General features: G+C 38.0%; 1 protein-coding gene across 1 annotated transcript; it reads right to left on the reverse strand.

Annotated features, from left to right (window-relative positions):
- Positions 1-525: 525 nt before the first annotated feature.
- Positions 526-21,756, reverse strand: zfyve21 (zinc finger, FYVE domain containing 21). Its single transcript, XM_052151579.1, has 7 exons — positions 21,586-21,756; positions 14,041-14,091; positions 11,471-11,639; positions 10,857-10,932; positions 10,683-10,774; positions 4,132-4,262; positions 526-1,400 (listed from the first exon to the last, which is right to left on the reverse strand). Exons 1-7 carry the CDS (start codon positions 21,709-21,711, stop codon positions 1,365-1,367), a joined length of 681 nt encoding a protein of 226 aa, XP_052007539.1. The 5' UTR covers positions 21,712-21,756; the 3' UTR covers positions 526-1,364.
- Between the last annotated feature and the right edge of the window lie 92 nt (positions 21,757-21,848).

A 21,848-nucleotide genomic window follows, 5' to 3' on the forward strand; every position in this document is an offset into this window, starting at 1 on the left:
TAATCTATAAACCATAATGCTTTGTATTGTTTTTAGTGTTTAAAAACAGTTGCAAAAGGTTGTTTGTGGAATACAGAGTGTACAGTATACAGTATGTCTTTGTAAGGCTTCAGGTTCTCAACGCTTAAGTCTTCTGGTCTGTTGTACACAGAACACAATGCAGCAGCAGGCCATTATGGACATGATCTCTTTTCAGGCTTGTGATGATCAGCAACAGAATGAGGAAAAATGAAACCCAACTGTCGGCAGATGGAAATCCGTAGGGAAGAAAACCCCTCTGCATAGAAAACATTACAAGTTGTACAAAACCTGTTGATCCATGTAATCCCAGCATGATTTGGGAATTTTACAAGGATCTTCTTTTGTGCTTCTATGTATGCAAAGACATCTGACCTTCCTTTTGTATAAGGGGTTAGCATGGTTAATGTCACATATTGCTTACATGTGATTAGGGACCTAGAAATAGTTTATAATATAAATATTTCTTCATTTATGTTCATTTCATGCCATAGCTTGTCTTTGATTTCAATTCTGCAAAATCCTCAGACTCTCAGATTTTGAATGTAGATTAAAGAGTTTGACCCAACTGTAAATGTCAGGTATATTTGTACGCATTAGGTGTATATGACAGTTTAAAGCCCTGTTGTGCCATGCTAGGGAGAAAAATACCCAGCTTGTGTTTGTATATCAGATTTGAACTAGTACAGACATAAACAGGTCAGTTGTGGATTCAACATGTTTATATGGTGTACATTGAAAATGAAAATTAGCAAACACAACCAGTTGACCTTGAAGAATGTTTAAAGTATGTCCAGGGAACTTGGCTGCTCTAATTTCAGTTTCCTAAAAAAGGAAATCTTGCTCTGCAGGCTTAAAACACATGACCAAAAAATGAAACGTCATTCAGTAGTGTAGGAAAAACAAGTGTTCTTCAAGTGTTTTAAACATGTCAAGAAAAAAGAAAAACACTAAATATTGTAAATAGTCGGGCAGTATAAAGTAGATACACAGCATTTTGTGTTAAAATAAGAATATCTGACAAAATATATTTTGTTTACAAAACTTTGATACGTGAGACTACACTTAAAGCATCTGTTAAATGGTGTTTATATATTATCATACATGTCCATATTGCACGAGAGTCATCTGGAAACGGGGTTCTCCCCTTGGCACAGACAGACAGTTTGTAAGTATATCTGGTCTGTCTTGACAGGGAGAAGCAAAGGATTGGATACAAATCATACAAGCATCTTAAGAGTACATGTAAGTCTGAATAACACAAAATACTTGGTTTTGTTCTCTCTCTTTCCTTCTAGTTCTGTCCATCCCTCTCTGTCTTGCACTGTGATTTTTCCTTTGTCATTTCACTGGTCCCTTGACTCGTACAAAAGTTTGGCAGCCTGTAGTAAAACATGATACAGATAGAGATCAACATAATGTAGGTGGTGTCCTGAAATTCAGAAACTCACTTTAGAAAGCACAGTATAACAGTTTAGGGCTGGGCAATATTTTTTCCACAATATCTTTGTGATGATTTTCTTGACGATAAAAATATGAGCAATATTGGGAATATCGCAATGATTTTAATGCACACTTTATTTGGCCTTATAAATCACATCATTAGGCTAATTTCATGATGGCCCCCTTGTTTTGCGAATTGCGATTATGAGCACGGTAATGCATTTTAATAGCAAATCTGATATAAACTTCAGCAGCAAAAACTTAGTGCTGGTAAGTGGAATTTATTTCCATTAATCAGTTTACACAGTCCATTTTAATTTATTGCTTCAGAACTATGATTCAACTTTACGATATCACTCAAACATTTTCACGGAATTCGTTCAACGAAATGCGTTAGTTAAAATTTTATTTTTATTATGGTGGATTATTACCATGTATTGTTATATTGGTCCATATACATTTATATTATTAAATACCATTATTCTTTGTGTTCATTTAGTGAAAAACGTTGCTTTTTTGAACTACAAAATTGGATTTTAACTAACTTTTTACTTCCGGCTTCAACACAAGTTCAGCTCAATAAATGGCATATGTGGCATAATATTTATTAGCTTAAAATAAATCTGGGTTTATTTAAAAAATAAATGCCATTACAGTGAGACACTTATGTGCAATAGAAGTGAATGTAAATGTACAAAAGTATAGCCACAAATCATAAACATTATACGTGCAAGATGATTTTAATGTGATTAAAATTAATTAATAAACTTATCAGTCTAAATATAATTACAGGTGAAACTCGAAAAATTAGAATATCGTGCAAAAGTTCATTAATTTCAGTAATTCAACTTAAAAGGTGAAACTAATATATTATATAGACTCATTACAAGCAAAGTAAGATATTTCAAGCCTTTATTTGATATAATTTTGATGATTATGGCTTACAGCTTATGAAAACCCCAAATTCAGAATCTCAGAAAATTAGAATATTGTGAAAAGGTTCAGTATTGTAGGCTCAAAGTGTCACACTCTAATCAGCTAAACACCTGCAAAGGGTTCCTGAGCCTTTAAATGGTCTCTCAGTCTGGTTCAGTTGAATTCACAATCATGGGGAAGACTGCTGACCTGACAGCTGTGCAGAAAACCATCATTGACACCCTCCACAAGGAGGGAAAGCCTCAAAAGGTAATTGCAAAAGAAGTTGGATGTTCTCAAAGTGCTGTATCAAAGCACATTAATAGAAAGTTAAGTGGAAGGGAAAAGTGTGGAAGAAAAAGGTGCACAAGCAGCAGAGATGACCGTAGCCTGGAGAGGATTGTCAGGAAAAGGCCATTCAAATGTGTGGGGAGCTTCACAAGGAGTGGACTGAGGCTGGAGTTACTGCATCAAGAGCCACCACACACAGACGGGTCCTGGACATGGGCTTCAAATGTCAAATGTCTTACCTGGGCTAAAGAAAAAAAGAACTGGTCTGTTGCTCAGTGGTCCAAAGTCCTCTTTTCTGATGAGAGCAAATTTTGCATCTCATTTGGAAACCAAGGTCCCAGAGTCTGGAGGAAGAATGGAGAGGCACACAATCCAAGATGCTTGAAGTCCAGTGTGAAGTTTCCACAGTCTGTGTTGGTTTGGGGAGCCATGTCATCGGCTGGTGTTGGTCCACTGTGCTTTATTAAGTCCAGAGTCAACGCAGCCGTCTACCGGGACATTTTAGAGCACTTCATGCTTCCTTCAGCAGACAAGCTTTATGGAGATGCTGATTTCATTTTCCAGCAGGACTTGGCACCTGCCCACACTGCCAAAAGTACCAAAACCTGGTTCAATGACCATGGTATTACTGTGCTTGATTGGCCAGCAAACTCGCCTGACCTGAACCCCATAGAGAATCTATGGGGCATTGCCAAGAGAAAGATGAGAGACATGAGACCAAACAATGCAGAAGAGCTGAAGGCCGCTATTGAAGCATCTTGGTCTTCCATAACACTTCAGCAGTGCCACAGGCTGATAGCATCCATGCCACGCCGCATTGAGGCAGTAATTAATGCAAAAGGGCCCAAACCAAGTACTGAGTACATATGCATGATTATACTTTTCAGAGGGCCAACATTTCTGTATTTAAAATCCTTTTTTTATTGATTTCATGTAATATTCTAATTTTCTGAGATTCTGAATTTGGGGTTTTCATAAGCTGTAAGCCATAATCATCAAAATTATATCAAATAAAGGCTTGAAATATCTTACTTTGCTTGTAATGAGTCTATATGATATATTAGTTTCACCTTTTAAGTTGAATTACTGAAATTAATGAACTTTTGCACGATATTCTAATTTTTCGAGTTTCACCTGTAAGTCTAATATATAATAGAAAATTGGTTGTCATGACAACATACTGCCAGTAAACCTTGTAATCTGGTAAATATCCTAACATGTATTGAATCTGGAATATTCCTGTAAACATTTTGAATCTAATTGGTTACAATGGCTTTTTTGTTTCTCCAATAACAAAAAAAATAAAGTGTGTGTGTGTGTATATATATATATAGCTATTTCAGACAAAATCCACAATCAGAGACCTTTATCTAATATCATCAAAAGGCTAACAAATATTGTGATATCATTTCTTAGCTGTATCACCCAGCCCTAGTTACAATGCACATTTTCACTCACACCTACTTTGTGCATGGCTGCGAGCCAGGCAGACGCGGTGCGCTTGTCTTCTGCAGTCTCCATGTGAAGCTGCTGAAGGTTCAGAGATCCTGATGGCTTGTACTGAAGCATCATGCCACTGGCACGGAGTGAACAGCCTATAGTCAAAGTTCAGGATAGAGTTAAAATACCATCAGCAGCAAGAGTGTTCCTGGTGAAAAGCACCCATACACCCTAAGATACATCCAATCAGTTACACATCACATTAAGTATTAATAAAGAAAGTCTAAATGGAGGATATTTAGACATTGATGCTCAAGTGTGAATTATGGATATGAGAAATATTTAACGTGACTTTAAAATGTCAAATGATGCTAATTAATTCAACACATCCAGGGACGTGAAACAGTTATGGTAAAATCTCATTTTGTGCTATATCATTTCTAAATAATCAGACTTAAAGTTTATTTCCTTTCATAACACTTTTAAACTTTTCAAAGTACGTTTTGATGCACATTTCCTTTCTAGTTACTCTTTGTACATGCATTATTTTAGATTTGGGTTCAAATGTAACTGATAATATGATAGTTACTTGGCAGAGAGTTAGATGGAAACATCTGCAGCAATCATAAAATGTGTGATGGGAAATCCATGGGAAACAATGTGCTTCCAAGAGGACTGAGGGATAATCACAACAGCACAATAAACACTCTCAGCACAAGAGAGCATGCACATGCAGTCTTTAATGAGATGGCCTTGCTTTTGCAGTAATACTTAAATCCAGGAAATGAGTGCATGCTAAGATAAATATAAAGGGTAGAACAACAAAGAAACCCCATTAAATGGCACATACACTGGAGAAAAGAGAAAAGATTGGTATAGCATACGCTGACCTTCAGAAATTTGACTGTCCAGCAAACAGGTATAAGATACATCTTTCTCTTAAGTCAGAAGAGAAAGAGAAAATTAAAGAAATTAAGAGAAAATTAATGGAAAAAAAAGACAAAAAGATTAGCGTTTGTCTAAATATCAGGTGTGTGTATATATATATATATATATATATATATATATATATATATATATATATATATATATATATATATATATATATATATATATATATACATATATATATATATATATATATATATATATATATACAGTGCCCCCAAAAAAAAATATTTGGATGCTTAAAGACATACTTAAAGGTGCTGTAAGCAATTTTATTTACATGGAAATTTATGCAAAAATTGTCAGCATAAAAAAAATTCGTCCGCGGGCCGTGATCTCTGGCAATTTCTGCCAGTCAATCCTTTTTTTTTTAGCATTCTAAGTGTTGTAGTTGCAGCGAATTATTGATTTGTATTGCCATTTTTATGCCATGTTGCTCATAACAGTTGTCAGTTGAGGGCGCTATTTTTCTGCTGTTGTTTTTGACAACCGTTTCTGCTCTATCAGTCTCAAAAAAGCACATTTGATATCTTTGAAGAGCGGGTTTTGAAAAGGGCCGTGGCTAATCCAGTGGCTCAGAAAATGGGAAATATACAACAGCTAAAATAGCTTACAGCACCTTTAATGTACAAATGTGATCCTATTTATTTTTAAGACAACACAAGTACACTGTTCACACAAAAAGTTGTTTGTTGGTTGTCAAACGTTACTGGAACATACGTTACTGGTCCAGGTTCCCGATTTAAATCCGATATCTCGGAAAACAAATCTCGTATTTTTAAACGTATATCTGCTATGTGTGATGCTTTCATGGTGTTTACCGGTTGACAGTGAGCTTTGATATTGACAACAGAACTATTCATAACTGTTTTCAATTCAAATAAATGTTAGCAGTTACTATTTGTGGCATAATGTTGATTACCACAAAAATATATTTTGACTCACCCCTCCTTTTCTTTAAAGAAAATAAAAAGAAAAAAATGTAGGTTACAGTGAGGCACTTACAATGGAAGTGAATGGGGCCAATAGGTGAGTATTTTAATGTTTTAAAAAGCTTTAAAATTTAGCCGCAACATGTAAATATGTGTGCCAACACTAAGCTTTTCTATGTAAAGTTATATCCAGTTTTACAACTTTGCTGCCACGACAACATAATGCCATAAACATTAAAACTACAGTAAAACAATTTAAACAACATTACAGCTCAAATAATACACAAGCAGGGTTGGGGAGTAACGGAATACATGTAATGGCATTACATATTTAAAATACTAAATATAAGTAACTTTATTCCACTACAGATGCAATTTAAATAGTTGGTAATCAGAATACAGTTAAATTCCAAAGGTATTTTGATTACTAAAGAGATTACTTTGCCTTTTATTGTCATTTGTTTCATTTAATATTTAGTATGTTGAGTTGGATAACATTTATCCATATAAATGATGCGATCAGAGGAGCTTTTATACAGCGGTGAAACACTTTCTTATGATTGCGTTACATTCATACGAGTGCTTTCATACAGTTGAGAGTGAAAAGTTGGATATGATGTAATTGAGGAACTTTCCCATGGGAGCTTTTAATAGAGGAGCTACATCGTGTTTTTTACGGTTTAACAAAAAACAGTTAGAAACGCTTCGACAGATGAAACATAAATCCAATAAATACACGATTACATGCCTTGTCAAAGTTTTTTAGGCAGTTAGAGTATTTTTACAAGAAATGTAAACCAATGTAGCCTTTCACATCGTATAGAAATATACAAATAATATATTTTCTGCCTCAATCTATGAACAGAATCCACATACGATCAGAAAAGGATGTTGTTCTGTTCACTCAGGGGGGTTTTAAAGTTTGGAGCAGCAAAACGTTTATAAATGGTCATGTAAATATTTAGCTTTATGCTAAGCTAAAATGCTATTTCTTTCTTTTACATGCATCTGTTAACAGACGGCAGACGCAATTATATTTTATAATGAATTCTATGATGAAAATGCACATTGAAGCAAAACTTTTTTCTCTAGTATGACCTTTGATATTAGGGCAAAGATATACTGCAAAAATCTTATTCTTAATTTTAGGTTTTTTTTCTGTAAAAATATCTTAAACTAAACCTTAGCGAAACTGCTTAAGATATTTCACCTTTTTTCTCAGAGAACTTATTTTTACAATGAAGTGTATTTTCTCACTTTATTTACTTGTTTATATTCAAAATCAGTGAAAACATCTGGCAGTGCTGAAGAAGTAATCCAAAGTATTTAGATTACATTACTGATCTTGCGTAATTAACAGAATACGTTACAAATTACATTTTACAGCATGTATTCTGTAATCTGTAGTGGAATCCCAACCCTGTACACAAGTTTTAAAAGAATAATTAATATAAGTGCTTTTATAAAATGATAAGATTCACATTTCTGCCTTTAAACCCTCAAAAATGGGCTCAATTCACTTCCATTGTAAGTGCCTCAATGTACCTCACTTTTTTCTTTTCCTGTTTCCTTATTTTCCAATATTCCTTTAAAATATCGGTTGTCAGCATCTGCCTCACATTTCCTGATCGGTGCACCACTAGAAGTAATATTACTCCTGAGGAAAGCTTGTTGCTTGCAGACGCCACTTGGTTGGATATTTTATTATGTATTGTAATGACATTCATACACTTTAAGTTTGCCTCAAGTATCCAAATACTTTTTGAAGCCACTGTGTACATGTCATAGTTGTACAGAGTCGTTTTGCAGCGCTATCAAGAAAGGGTTTGCTAATTGCCATCAGCATTCTTTTAAAGCAGAATCCCATCCAGCATTCCAAATATAGTCAAGTGATTATATGAAGCTTCATGTATTATCAAATCACTATTAAAGCTTTCAAAGAAATATGTTATTTGATAAATCACATTATCAGCTCATGCCATGTTGCCCATATTTTATTAAATAACATTTATCGAAAAATGGTGGGGAGAACAATTCTAGATTTGTACTATTATTTTCATGAAAATACAGAATTTCATCAAAATTGCTTACATTCTACTTGCATCATTTCCTCACATTCCTCTGAAACAGTAAGAAGTCAGTTAAAATCTTCATCGATTAGCATTACAGGAATGGGCGTCTTGGATCCATTAGGACAAGAAGGCCACTCTAAGTTATTTATGCCATTTGAATATTAATACTATTACATTGATACTCCATAAAAGCAGGTTGTGTGCTTCACAGACACACACAGCACTCTAGGTCAGGATGGTGGATTAGTTCAGAAACTGGCTAGTCAATTAGGGAGTTTATCCAGTTCTTCTGTTTTGTTTTAACTTTAATTGTTTTGTTGTGGCCGTGCTCTAAAGGGAATGCGTTTAGATATGCAGTTTCTCAGACTGCGTTGTTAGTGCGCTAACAGGCAGCAAGCTGTGCTTTAGCATGCTAACAGTAAAAGTGAGTGTAAGGCCCCTAAACCCTGAAGTTGAATTTCATTCACTTTAAAGAAATAGTTTACCGAAATATGATAATTCTCTCATAATTTACTGGCTTGTATGACGTCTCAAACTCAAATGAATTTCTTTTGCGGCACAATGATGTGTTTTTGTGCATACAATGCAAGTCAAGGGTGGGTCATTGCGTTCTGCGCATGTGTCAAGCTTCAAATCATAATGGCCAAGATGGCAAGATTTATAGTGAAAAAGGAGTTACATTCTTGTATGTTTTTCACAGAATACTGATCTGATTTCTTCAGAATACCTGGATTAATACAGTGGTTCTCAATGTGTGGGGCACGACCCATAATGGAGGGCATGGAGGTTTGTAAGGAGGGCGCAGAAGACTGCCCCATTCTGAAATATTGTTCGCTTTCCCACATTCAAATTTACAGCATGGTAAATGGGTAGAACCAATGCAAGCGATTTATTTTCCTTCTTATGTAGTGTCAGGTGCACTAACTGAGCTGTGCTTATGCAACAATAATATTCTCACATCAGATTTCAGTGAATTAACACTTACATTTTGGTCTGTTTTTCACACAATACTATCAAAGTAGACTTGGAATATAGCGCACAATTGATATGGACAACCTTTATGGTGCTTTTATGGTGTTTTTTGAGTTTGACAGTAATAATCTTACTGCTCAATCTTGTGTTTTATAAATGGGAAAAAGTTTGGAATGAGGAGGGCGAGTAAATTATGACAAATTTAATTTTATGATGAGCTATTACATAGTCACATTTCTCCTGCAAGCACACTTTGGTATTTATTAAATTTGGGAGGTATATAAACCTGAAAAGTTATTTATTTATATACAACAGTTAGTTTTGGTCCTCGAATCTGATTGGACGAGAGATGTTCCATGAGCACTGAAGGTCTGACACCATCAGCACTCTGACGTTTCACTGTGTGTATCACCCCACGTGTGTTCGTGCCATTCTAAACTAAAGTGTAAGAGCATATGTGTTGAGAGTTACTATATAAGTGTCATGTATTACATGTAAAATGATTACATGTATTTTTTATTTTTTTGACATTGCATATGTTAGCCAGCAGGTGGTGGCAAAAGATCATTTTTGTGTGTAATATGTGCACGTTGGTGACGTGAAGTGAATCTGCTTCAGTCATTGTTTACACACAACAGCTCTTCATGATCACTTGTATTACTACTAAAGCTAAGAAATAGCTTTAAACGGCTTTAAACAAACAACTTCAGCATTAAGGCTCATCACAGCAGAGACACAAAAGACTGATTAATTACACAATGGGTGCGGTTCAAAATGGTGGAGAAGATTGCGGTTTCTATAATGAATGACTCTTGCGCACCGGCTACTGCGAAATATGGTACCCCCACTTGGATGGCTATTTTTCCACTGAGAAAGCTGATCTTCAGAAAGCTGACAGCATCTCTGCTTGGGAGTGGCCACAGGTGATAGCACATGCTCAGTCTCTCTCTCTCACACACACACCCATCCTTGTATATCCAATAACTTGGTAGAAACAGCACAAGCCTTGATACTATTTCTGAAGTTGACATTTGGTTTGAACCAGCAACGGCAGATCCTGATCCGTCGTGTAAGAAAGTAGTTCCATATGCACAAATGCGTTTTTATGACGCTTCTCAGTTTTTCCTAATTATTTTACATTTACTTGTTCACAGAACTGTTGTATATAAGCAATATCACAATTGCAGTCATGCTATATGGCCTAAAATCAGCACAGTGCTGATGTAGGGCCATATCGCACTCTTGCTCGTGTGATATTGCTTAAATATAAGACAAAGATTGAGAACCATTGGATTAAATCACTTGAGTTTGTGGATTAAATGGACAAAAACACATAACAATACAAACATAAAAATATATTTGTTTGTGTTCCGCAACAGAAAAAAAAAGTCATAAGAATTTCAGACGGCATAAGGGTGAGTAAATGATGAGAGAATTATCGTTTTTAGATGAACTATTCCTTAAAAGCACTGCCGCTACAGCCATCAAAGTGCCACATTTGTAACAATTCTACCACTTTTAACAATAAATGAAGACAATCATTGTAGGACTCAAAATATTTTTTGAATAGGTTGGTCCATGTACACAAGTAGATGGACATTTATTGGCCATTGTGTCACGATTTTTCATCATGCATGCACTAAACGCTCACCTCCTGGGGTCGATCCATCAGTCAACACCTGCGTACTGGAAATGCGAGACAGCTCCACCTCAAAATGATTGTCCCCATCTAGGAAGAGATATCTGAGGAAAGAGTAGAGAGACACATCGCATTTCAAGTTGATCACATTCAAAGAGGCCAAGTTATGTGTGTTTATACACATACCTATGGTTATTGGACAGTCGGCACACCATTGTCTCCGTTTTCTCTGAGGTACCCACTTTGACCAGGAAGGTTCCTCCTGCAATGCAGAAAAAATGGGCTAATATTCTTGCGGGTGTATTTGACATTAGATGCACTCTTGACACGAAAACTGAAATCTTCACAAAACATTCATGTTTTCAGAGTCACTACAGACTGTTTCATTATTATTTCATTAATAAATCATTATTTTTCCCATTCATATTTTTTTCATAGGGATTTCATAAAGTACTCCATAAAAGAGTTCTAAACCATGAATCAAAACCAACCAGCTCCGATGTTAATCAAAACATTTGAATTGAAGCAATAAAGTATTTGAAAATCAGATAAAAGACACAAAGGTACAAGACTGTTTACTTAACAACTTTCATGACGGAAGTAAATACATCCCAATGAAGTATTATGAATGCCGTAATCAAATTAAAAATTATAGAAAAATATAAAACAATTTACTTGGTAACAACATTATAAACTTTTGTACAAACACTAACAGTGAGTGTACAAATTGAAAACAGAGTGTATATGTGTGTCAGTAAACCTGATTTAAAAGCATTTGAGTGCATGTTTGTTCAACCCACCGGCGGTGAGCACTTTAAGCTGTTTGTCGTAAAACTCCACCTCTTTCTGTGAGGTGAGACCGCACTCTGCACACTGCCTCACCGGATCCACAAAACACATCCTGGGCAGAGCCACTTTCTGACTGCAACATTTATCGCAGAAACACCGGCCACAGCGCCGGCAGTGATGCTGATCATAAACAGAAGAAATACTAATAAATAACGTAAATCCATGACAAATTACAACAAACAAACAACAACAACAACAAAAACATACTGTAACCAAATAACTATGAATATATAAATAATGTATAAATATATAACACAAGCCCACTATCACAAAGACAAAGTTTAAAAGAATGTAAAAAGACAGCAAGAAGAAAGCACAATAAAAAAAGTAGGAAGCAAAAGAGATGGAAAAATGAAAACAGGAAGAGCAAAACTGAAAAAAATATGCTGAATAGGAGCAAAATAAAACTGCTGAATAAAGACAAAAAAAGGCTCTCCTAAAGGGATGTTCACACATACAGAAATTTGTTGCGACAAAGCAAAAGAATTGCCGTTCTCCGGCAACAACGACCTTTGGCGATGTGATGTGGGTGTGTCCAGCAATGCAACAAAGTAACTTTTTTTAAACTTTATGCAAATTAGGTGCAATGATGTGGCGACTATCAATGGACCCTTTCCACATACTGTGAAGATGTCTATTTTAAATGTTTTAATTATTTGGTGTATTATGTTTACACTAAATATTACCCTAGTAAATGTATATTACCCTAACATTATTTAAAAAAAAAAAAGTAGTTACCACTGCTGTGATGGGGTTTCTAAATTTGGCACATTTGTCTGTTCTAACTGCAGTAATCAACTGTTTTCTATCTTATGCTTCTGCTACAGTTTACTTCTGCGTTCCATGTAAAATACTGTAGTTTAGTGTAGGCAAGCTTGAGTTAATATTACTATGCAGCAATTTTACAGATTTTTAATGCACTTGTATTCGTTCCTTTTTTCATGATTTCCACTGCTACAATTTATACAATTAAAACGCTTTTCCAATGTAATGTTAACTTTTTGCTGCAAAAAATTAACATTAAATCCCCTTTTGGAATGCCCAATTCCCAATGCACTCCAAGTCCTCGTGGTAGCGTAGTGACTCGCCTCAATCCGGGTGGTGGAGGACGAATCTCATTTGCCTCCGCGTCTGAGACCGTTAACCCGCGCATCTTATCACGTGGCTTGATGAGCCGGTTGAGACATAGTGCTTGTGGAGGCTTTACGCTATTCTCCGTGCACAACTCACCACACCGAGAGCGAGAACCACATTATAGCGACCACGAGGAGGTTACCCCATATGACTCTACCCTCCCTAGCAACCAATTTGGTGGCTGGATTCAAACTCGTGACTACAGGTGTGGTACTCAGTGTCTTTACTTGCTGAGCTTCTCAGTCCCCAATAAATCCCATTTTTGATAATTTTTTAAATGCACCAATAACGTTAGTGAATCCAGAAGTTGGACTGCCCACTACAACCAACAATAAGCCATTCTATGAGCTCCAGTTAGGGGTGGGTGATATGACCAAAATCGTATATCATGATACGAGTAATTTTATATCACGATAACGATATAGTAAAAGTTTTCTGGAAAATCAATAAAAATGTGTTTATATATTAAATAATCATACTGTAATGCCTATTTTTGAAAGACCAGTCAGTGAATTAAATACATTATAAATGAAAACTACTTCCTCTTTATTTGTTAGTAAGATAATAATAAATAAAAAATCTACTTGTTTTCAAAACTGAATGATATAGTTCACAGTATGCCACATTTCAGTTTGAAATGTTGACCATTATTATTATTATTATAAACTTTCCTCAAGAAACCTAAGACCTTCCCAAAGCAATGCGACAAATAAAATAAAACATAAGTAAAAAAATATCCAACGAATATATCATGCTATATATATGCTTAATTTCGAAGTGGTAAAACAGATCGCTTGTATTACGAGTGATTATATTTGTACCCACACCACAGATGTCACAGCTGTTTCACTAACAAGCTCCTCTTCATTTTAATGACCTCTTTTGCAGTAGTCCCATTCTGTGGAGATTTATTTCTCAACTTGGGGTTTTCCTGGGTCAAATACTACTGAGTAGTGTGAGTGATCCAGCTCAGGAGCGCAAATATCGGAAAGCCAGCTGGACTCGCGCGCACCTCATTGCTCCAGAGACAGCGTGCGCCAAGTTACATGATACACTTGCATATCAGATGTGAATAATATTTAGTTCTGTTGAAGGGTCAAATGGCAGAAAAAGGTTGTTAAATTTGCTTGGGCGGCACCAGAAAAGTGTTCAATGCTGGAAAAACCCTGTCCAAGCCCATGCTGCGCACATGGATATTTACAAATCACAATATAGCAAAATCTCTATCGATTGACACTTTATATAGTCGCCACGATATGTATCCTCATATTGCCCATCCTAACTCCAGTGATAAAATAACTGTATGTGTGAACGAACCATACCTTTGTTTAACACTGATTGAACAAATTACACAGTCCTGACACCACTACTCAAAATGACTGCTTACCTTCCTGGTGATGAAGTCAAACTTGGCATCACACTGCATGCACTTGGGGCACTTAAACAGGAACAGGGTAAAAAATTAGCTGACACACATATAAAAGAGGAAACAAGGGCAACTCAATATCCTCAATATGAGTTAATACAGATTCATTATGAAGCTCTGGCAAAAAGACTTCCAATGAAATGAGGTCTCATATATGGTCTTGGCAGCTAAATATGTAAACAAGGCCAAATTTCAAATTTGAGGGCAGGATACACAGGACAATATTTTGATAATAACTTGCAATAGAAAATGTTCAACAAAACAGCCAATTTGAGTAGCATAGAACAGTTCTGGTCCGAGTACTCATTACACATTCTCAACAACAATGCCCCAAATATCATCAACTTTGTAATTTATTAAAAGGCTCACATAATATGGTACAGATTCATTAATATTTAATTTGCTCCAAATTAAATATAATTTCGACATCCCCCAAGCAATAAAAATCCTGTTTATAGCCCCTTTCGCTGGTCGGAAGGAGAAACAAAATAACCTGGTGTACAATAGTGCACTAATAATATAAGTCTATGGGGTAATGTATTGTGGTAAACTCACTTACTAACCTTGTCTGAGTAAAGTTATCCAACATTTAAACTCCTGTCATGACCAGAGAAACCCAGGTAACCTTTGCATTATAAGTGCAAGTACCAGAAAGTGATTAGAGCAAACTCTGCCTTGAAAAGTAGTCCCACAGCTAAAACAAGAGGGGGGTAAACCTTTCCGTCCTGCCACCACCGAAGGCAGATCTAACTCTACCTGCAACCGCCACAGGCAGCTCTCACTTGACCTGCCACCCCCATAGACAGCTCTCACTCGACCGGCCACCGCCACAGACAGCTCACTTGACCTGCCACCCCCACAGACAGCTCTCACTCGACCGGCCACCGCCACAGACAGCTCACTTGACCGGCCACCACCACAGACAGCTCTCACTCGACCTGCCACCACCACAGACAGCTCTCACTCGACCTGCCACCACCACAGACAGCTCTCACTCGACCTGCCACCACCACAGACAGCTCTTAGCTCCACAGGCAGCTCTCACTTGACCTGTTAATGCACTCAAGCGTCACAGTCAAAATAATTTCCCTCGTGATCCATCACCGTTATTTGTTTCGACTCGTTTTCATATAGAGCATGCCAAGATGCATGAAAGCTGATTGTATATGTATGTGTATAATATATATATATATATATATATATATATATATATATATATATATATATATATATATACACACATATATATTACATAAATAAATACATACATACATACACACACACACTGGCATAGTTTGGAATAATGTACAGATTTTGCTGTTTCTGAAGGAAATCGGTACTTTAATTCACCAAAGTGGCATTCAACTGATCACAAAGTATAGTCAGGACATTACTGATGTAAAAAACAACACATCACTATTTGAAAAAAGTCATTCCGGCCCCATTTCCAGCAGTCATCACTCCAACACCTTATCCTTGAGTAATCATGCTAAATTACTAATTTGGTACAAGAAAATCACTAGTCATTATATCAAACACAGTTAAAGCTATTTGGTTAATTATATGAAGCTTAACATTGTCTTTGTGTTTGTTTTTGAGTTCCCATAGTACGCATATGACTGGCATGTATTTAGGTCAATATTAGGTCAAAAATGTCAAAAAATAAGCAGCTTTCTCTCTTAACTCATCAGGCAATCATTGTTTTGAGGAATGACGGCTATACAATGCTTGAAATTGCCAAACTGAAGATTTCATACAAAGGTGTACACTACAGCCTTTAAAGACAAAGGTCAACTGCCTCTAACAAGGACAGAAAGAGATGTGGAAGGCCAGATGCACAACTAATTCAAGAGGATAAGAACATCAGAGTCTCTAGTTTGAGAAATAGACACCTCACATTTCCTCAGCTGACAGCTTCATTGAATTCTAACAGCTAAAGACCAGTTTCATGTACAACAGTAAAGAAAAGACTCTTTCTTTACTTTTACTCTAAAGAAAACAAAAGAATTGCAAAGAAAAAGCCACTTTTGAAACCGAAAAAACAAAAAGAAAAGGTAAGATTGGGCAATAAAACAGACATTGGACAACAGATAATTGGAAAAGAGTGTTATGGATCTCAACACTATTGCATATTTGTGGGATCAGCTAGACTGTAACCAACCGTACATTCACACCAGAGGCGGCGAGAGCGTCAAATCGACCGGAAGTCATTCATTTTCAATGACAGCCAGCGTCTCTCTGCGGCGAGAAGCGGCGCGGCGAGTCTTGGGCGGCGTGGGCGTCAGATGGAAGTTCAAGCGCAGTCAACATTATGGTAATGAGCTGTGACGCGGTTCGGCGGCAACCAATTGGAATATAGAAGTGCTCCGCTCTAGCGATGTCGAGAACACAACCGTGTAAACTTTGGTTCCCACCAAACATTCGTTCCGAAGATAAAATGTAGAAACGAATTATTGCCGTGACGGGTTTCCTGTAATATATGACCAAGACCACAGTTATTATTACAAATGTATTTTATTTTGATAACAAACAACTATAATTTTAATTACTTTTGCCATCGATCGATTTCTTATTTTCACATTTTAAAGAGTTCATGAGGATATACGCTACTTGTGATCGGTCGGCAAAAAGTAAATGGTCGACATGTCTGGATGTTTAAATTGCGGCCCCTTTAAATATAGTTCACAAAACAAAGCATTCTGAACAAACGTTGCCGCTTATTTCAACTACGTCAGAGCGTCCACGAGCGTCCTTGAGCGTCGAAGGCAGGGCAGCCAGAACGAATTTTGACGCTCTTGCCGCTTCTGGTGTGAACGTACAGTAAGGTGTGTGAGAAGTGCCCGACAAGACAGCCACATCTATGACAAGTGATACAGGAAGCTTGGGATGAAATGTCACCTGAGTATCTGGACAAACTGACAGCTAGAATGTCAAGGATCTGCAAAGCTGTCACTACTACACGTGCAGGATTTTTTTAATGAGAAATCTTATAAGTGTTTTTTTTTCTTCAAATTGTAATAGTAATTTTTCACATTACTAATGTCCTGACTATACATTGTGATCAGCTGAATGCCACTTTGGTGAAAAAAAGTACCAATATCTTTTATCATAAGAGCAAAATATGTACATTATTCTAAACTTTTGGCCACCAGTGTGTGTGTGTGTGTGTATATATATATATATATATATATATATATATATATATATATATATATATATATAAAAATAATGCACTTCTCTCAATCATATGTATTTTTTTCTGCCTGTCTATTGCACAAGTTAACTTGCTGTAACCTCATAATGTAAAGCCTATATCACTGCAATATTTGCAGATGTGCAACTTGCACAACAGTACAACTAAGTACTTAGTGCCTGCTTTTCCCAAATGTCTAGCTCATTGTAAATTACCCTGTGTCAGGAATTGGTCTTTTAAGATATGAAAATGAATTAGACACTGTTAAGTTTCATCCCCTGCATTGCAGGACAGAAATGAAAATAAGCCATTTGAACGTGTACTTAAAGATTCAAACTGAGGCTGCTGAAGTGTAAAATATTAGCAGGGCATAGAGTAAACTTTTTAACTTAAGCCCCACCCATTCCAGCGAGAAAACTGTGTCCACCATACATGTGTGTGTGTTCATCTATTTACAATAACAACAGGCACATGCTCTCTCCTCATACTAAACTATTATTTTCATGCCATCACCAGAATTATAATTGTTGTGTGTTTATATATATGGAGGTAAACAGTATGGTTATGATCTCAAGTACAGCATTTTCACAATAAACGGCTTTCTGGTGTCTATGTAAATGACCTGATTGCAACAGATCGAGAGGAAAATGCAAAGAACTGTGACGAAGAAAGTGGGAGCTGCCTGTGTCAGTGGCAGGTCGAGTGGGCGCTGCCTGTGCTGGTCCAGTGGTTGCGCAAGAAAAAATCTGTATCTGTCATGCTGGTCTTTTTATATGTCATAATGCTCTCTACAGTACTAGTGTAGAACCGTGTGAGGATGTGTTGGTTCATTCCAAACTTCCTCAGCCGTCTCAGGAAGAAGAGGCGCTGGTGAGCCTTCTTCACAACGGCCTCAGTGTGGACGGACCATGTGAGTTCCTCAGTAATGTGGACACCGAGGAACTTGAAACTGCTGACTCTCTATACCGGTGCTCCGTTAATGGTGATGGGGCTGTGTTCTCCGTCTTTCTTCCTGAAGTCCACTACAAGCTCCTTGGTTTTACTGACGTTGAGGGAGAGGTTGTGCTCCTGACACCAGAGTGTTAGAGTGTGCATCTCCTCTCTGTAGGCTCTTTCATCATTGTCAGTGATCAGACCTACCACCGTCGTATCGTCTAGCAAACTTAATGATGGTACTGGAGCTATGTGTTGCCACACAGTCATGTGTGTATAGGGAATACAGGAGTGGGCTGAGAACACAGCCCTGCGGGGCTCCAGTGTTGAGGGTCAGTGATGAGGTGGTGTTGCTGCCCAATCGAACCACCTGATGTCTGCCTGACAGGAAATCCAGGATCCAGCTGCACAGCGAGCTGTTTAAGCCCAGAGCCCGGAGTTTCTCATCAAGCTTGGAGGGCACTATGGTGTTGAATGCTGAGCTGTAGTCTACAAACAGCATTCTCACATATGTGTTCCTTTTTTCCAGATGGGAGAGAGCAGTGTGTAGTGTAGATGCAATGGCATCATCAGTGGAGCGGTTGTTTGCGGTAGGCAAACTGCAATGGGTCCAAAGAGGTGGGCAGAACAGAGCAGATCTCTGATAAACCTCTCAAAGCCAGTCATTTAAGCAAGTGATTATAGATTGCTTCGGTACAGGCACAATGGTTGACGTTTTGAAGCATGTGGGGACTGCAGACAGGGAGAGGAACAGATTGAAAATGTCCATAAAAACACCAGCCAGTTGATTCGCGCTTGGAGACGGAGAGTGAACCAACCTTTGTAGCGTCAGCCGCGAGTGCTCTCTCCGTGAAGGCGGTGTTATTGTCCTCTAAACGAGCATAAAATGTATTAAGTTCGTCCAGGAGAGATGCAGCGGTGTTCATGGCGGAGTCTTCATTCCGTTTGTAGTCCGTGATGGTGTTAATTACCTGCCACATACTTCTGGAGTCAGTGGTGTTGAACTGACCTTCAAGCTTGTGCCTGTACTGGCGTTTGGCTGCACTGATAGTGTTACGGAGGGCATAACTGGCTTGTTTACGCTCCTCCGTGTTAGAATAATTAAAAGCGGAGTTCCGCACAATGAGTGCCTCTCGAACATCGCCGTTGGTTTCTGGTTGGGGCTATATCCGTATTGTTTTGGTCGGAACAACGTCCTCTACGCACTTCCTGATGAAACACGTTACGCTGTCAGTGTAAACCTCGATGTCGTCATCAGAGGCGGACCGGACCATCTCCCAGTCCGCGTGATCAAAACAGTCTTGTAGCGCAGAGTCTGATTGGTCCGACCAGCACTGGATCGTTCTGAGGGTGGGTGCTTCCCATTTCAGTTTCTGCCTGTAAGCGGGCAGAAGCAGAATGGAAGAGTGGTCCGATTTGCCAAATGGGGGGGCGGGGGAGGGATTTGTAGCCATCCCGGAGAGTAACAATGATCTAAGACCCGGTCCCCTCGTGTGTTGAACTTTATGTGTTGGTGGTATTTTGGAGCGATTGTTTTGAAGTTGGCCTTGTTAAAGTCCCCGGTAACAATGAACGCAGCCTCAGGGTGTGCAGTTTCCTGCTCACTTATACACCCATACAGTTCCCTGAATGCCCGGTCTGTGTCGGCTTGTGGGGGGGATGTACACAGCTGTGATAATGACCACTGTGAATTCCCTCGGTAGCCAGAATGGTCGACACAGAAGCATGAGATATTCCAGATCAGAAGAGCAGAAAGACTTGATGAAATGTACATTCCTCTGATCACACCATGATTTGTTGATCATAAAACATACACCACCACCTCTGCTTTTACCTGAGAGGTCTTTCACTCTGTCCGCTCGGTGCACGGAAAAGCCCGTGATTTTGATGGCCGAGTCTGGAATCTCCGCAGCCAGCCTGGTTTCTGTAAGGCAGATAACACAGCTATCTCTCGTCTCTCGTTGGAAAGAGATCCGCGCTCTCAGCTCGCAGAGCCAGTTGTATACTGGGTAGCGGGGGTCGATTTGCACGACGTCTTACTCTGATGAGAACGCCGGCTCGTTTTCCCCTTTTCCTTCTGCGTTTCCGTGGCCGAGCAGCCCAGACAAAGGGCTCCGCCGGCATGTTTGTAAACAGCTGGACGGCATTAAAGAATTTGAAGTCCGGTTTTCGATGTGTAATTGTAACATTTTAACATCTCCTCCGCTACATAAATGCCATGGGGTGAATTATTTGTATTTGTATATTAACATGTAGTGGTGAAACATATTTGGAAGTATGTAAAAGTGAAATTAAAGTGAATCTGAGGTGCTCAGGTGAAAAATTATGTGCTCAGCACAAGATACCGAATGGAGCGCATCTGTTACTCAGAGCACAAGGAGTTGTGGAGCAAAGAACCGCTCTGAATACACTGTAATAATGCTTATACACCGTACAGACAGGACAGAGCAGCGTGTATAGGCTGAAGCAAACAGCTCGATTTATTTAGTCATTAAATTAAATCGTTGTAACCCTTTGCAGTTCAATATATAAATGTGTGTGTTATTTGAATAGATACTATATTAATGACCATTAAGTATGCTACAGTAATAAAACAAAACTGTGAATACGCATGCGCATTAAAACATCCACAACGTCACCTTAAATCCAATACGCACGGGATTGTATCCAATACATCATCGCGCCACAGTTTGCAGCAAGGATTACTTTGCAGAAATGGTTGTTTAAAACAACAGCAGCACAATAGCACCCTCAACAGACAACTGTTATGAACAACATGGCTTAAAAAAGGCATTAAGCCCCAATAATTCTCTACAACTACAAAATGATTGACAGGGGAAAAGCACATTTATGTTTGCGTTTAGTCTAGTGCTGTCAGAGAGACAGGTGAGATGTCTGACAACACTTATTTCAGAAATATCTTTCTGGGAGTGGGCACATTTTTTGCATACCTTTCCATGAAAAAAAGCACCATTACAGCACCATTAAAGCTTTTAAACCATCAGGAATGCCAGGCACAATAGACATGGATTGTAGGTCCAGCGGTTGGTCGATACTTCTAATTCATGTAAGGGCATGGCCTTTACAATTACCCCATCCATAAGCGTTTATTTGCTTAAAGTAGGTTAAATGACACATCATAAGATGTAACCCCAAAATGCATATATGTATTAACATAAACAGTTTTTACTGTTACTGTCTGTATTAACATATACACTTAAACAAGTGCATTTATTTTCTGGTGCATAAGATAAAACCTGCAATAGCGTGAAAGTTATAGAGATTTTCTGCTGGCTCTTGTTGAGTAAACAACGCCCAAAGTAAGAGAGAGAACCACCACAGCATCATTGTCATCATTATTTCTGATAAATATTCATTACTTCTTTATCCGGAACCCACTGCGGCTCATCAAGGGCAAACGGACTGTTGAAAGCTCCGTTCTCCGGTATCATGCGGAGCCCACTCGGGCTCCGGACCAGCTTCTTACCGCCAGGCACAACGGACATGTTGTTGTTTTTGAGTGCGAAGTTGCTGCTGTAGAGAGAGAACAGCGCAGACATTCGTAGCACTACTAGCCACACAATTTCATTATAAAAGTCCCTCCCTATTAATAGATATCATTCCGATGACGATAATAATAAAA

This window comes from Xyrauchen texanus, chromosome 20 (genome assembly GCF_025860055.1).
Source record: "Xyrauchen texanus isolate HMW12.3.18 chromosome 20, RBS_HiC_50CHRs, whole genome shotgun sequence".
In the NCBI taxonomy this organism is placed as follows: Eukaryota; Metazoa; Chordata; class Actinopteri; order Cypriniformes; family Catostomidae; genus Xyrauchen; species Xyrauchen texanus.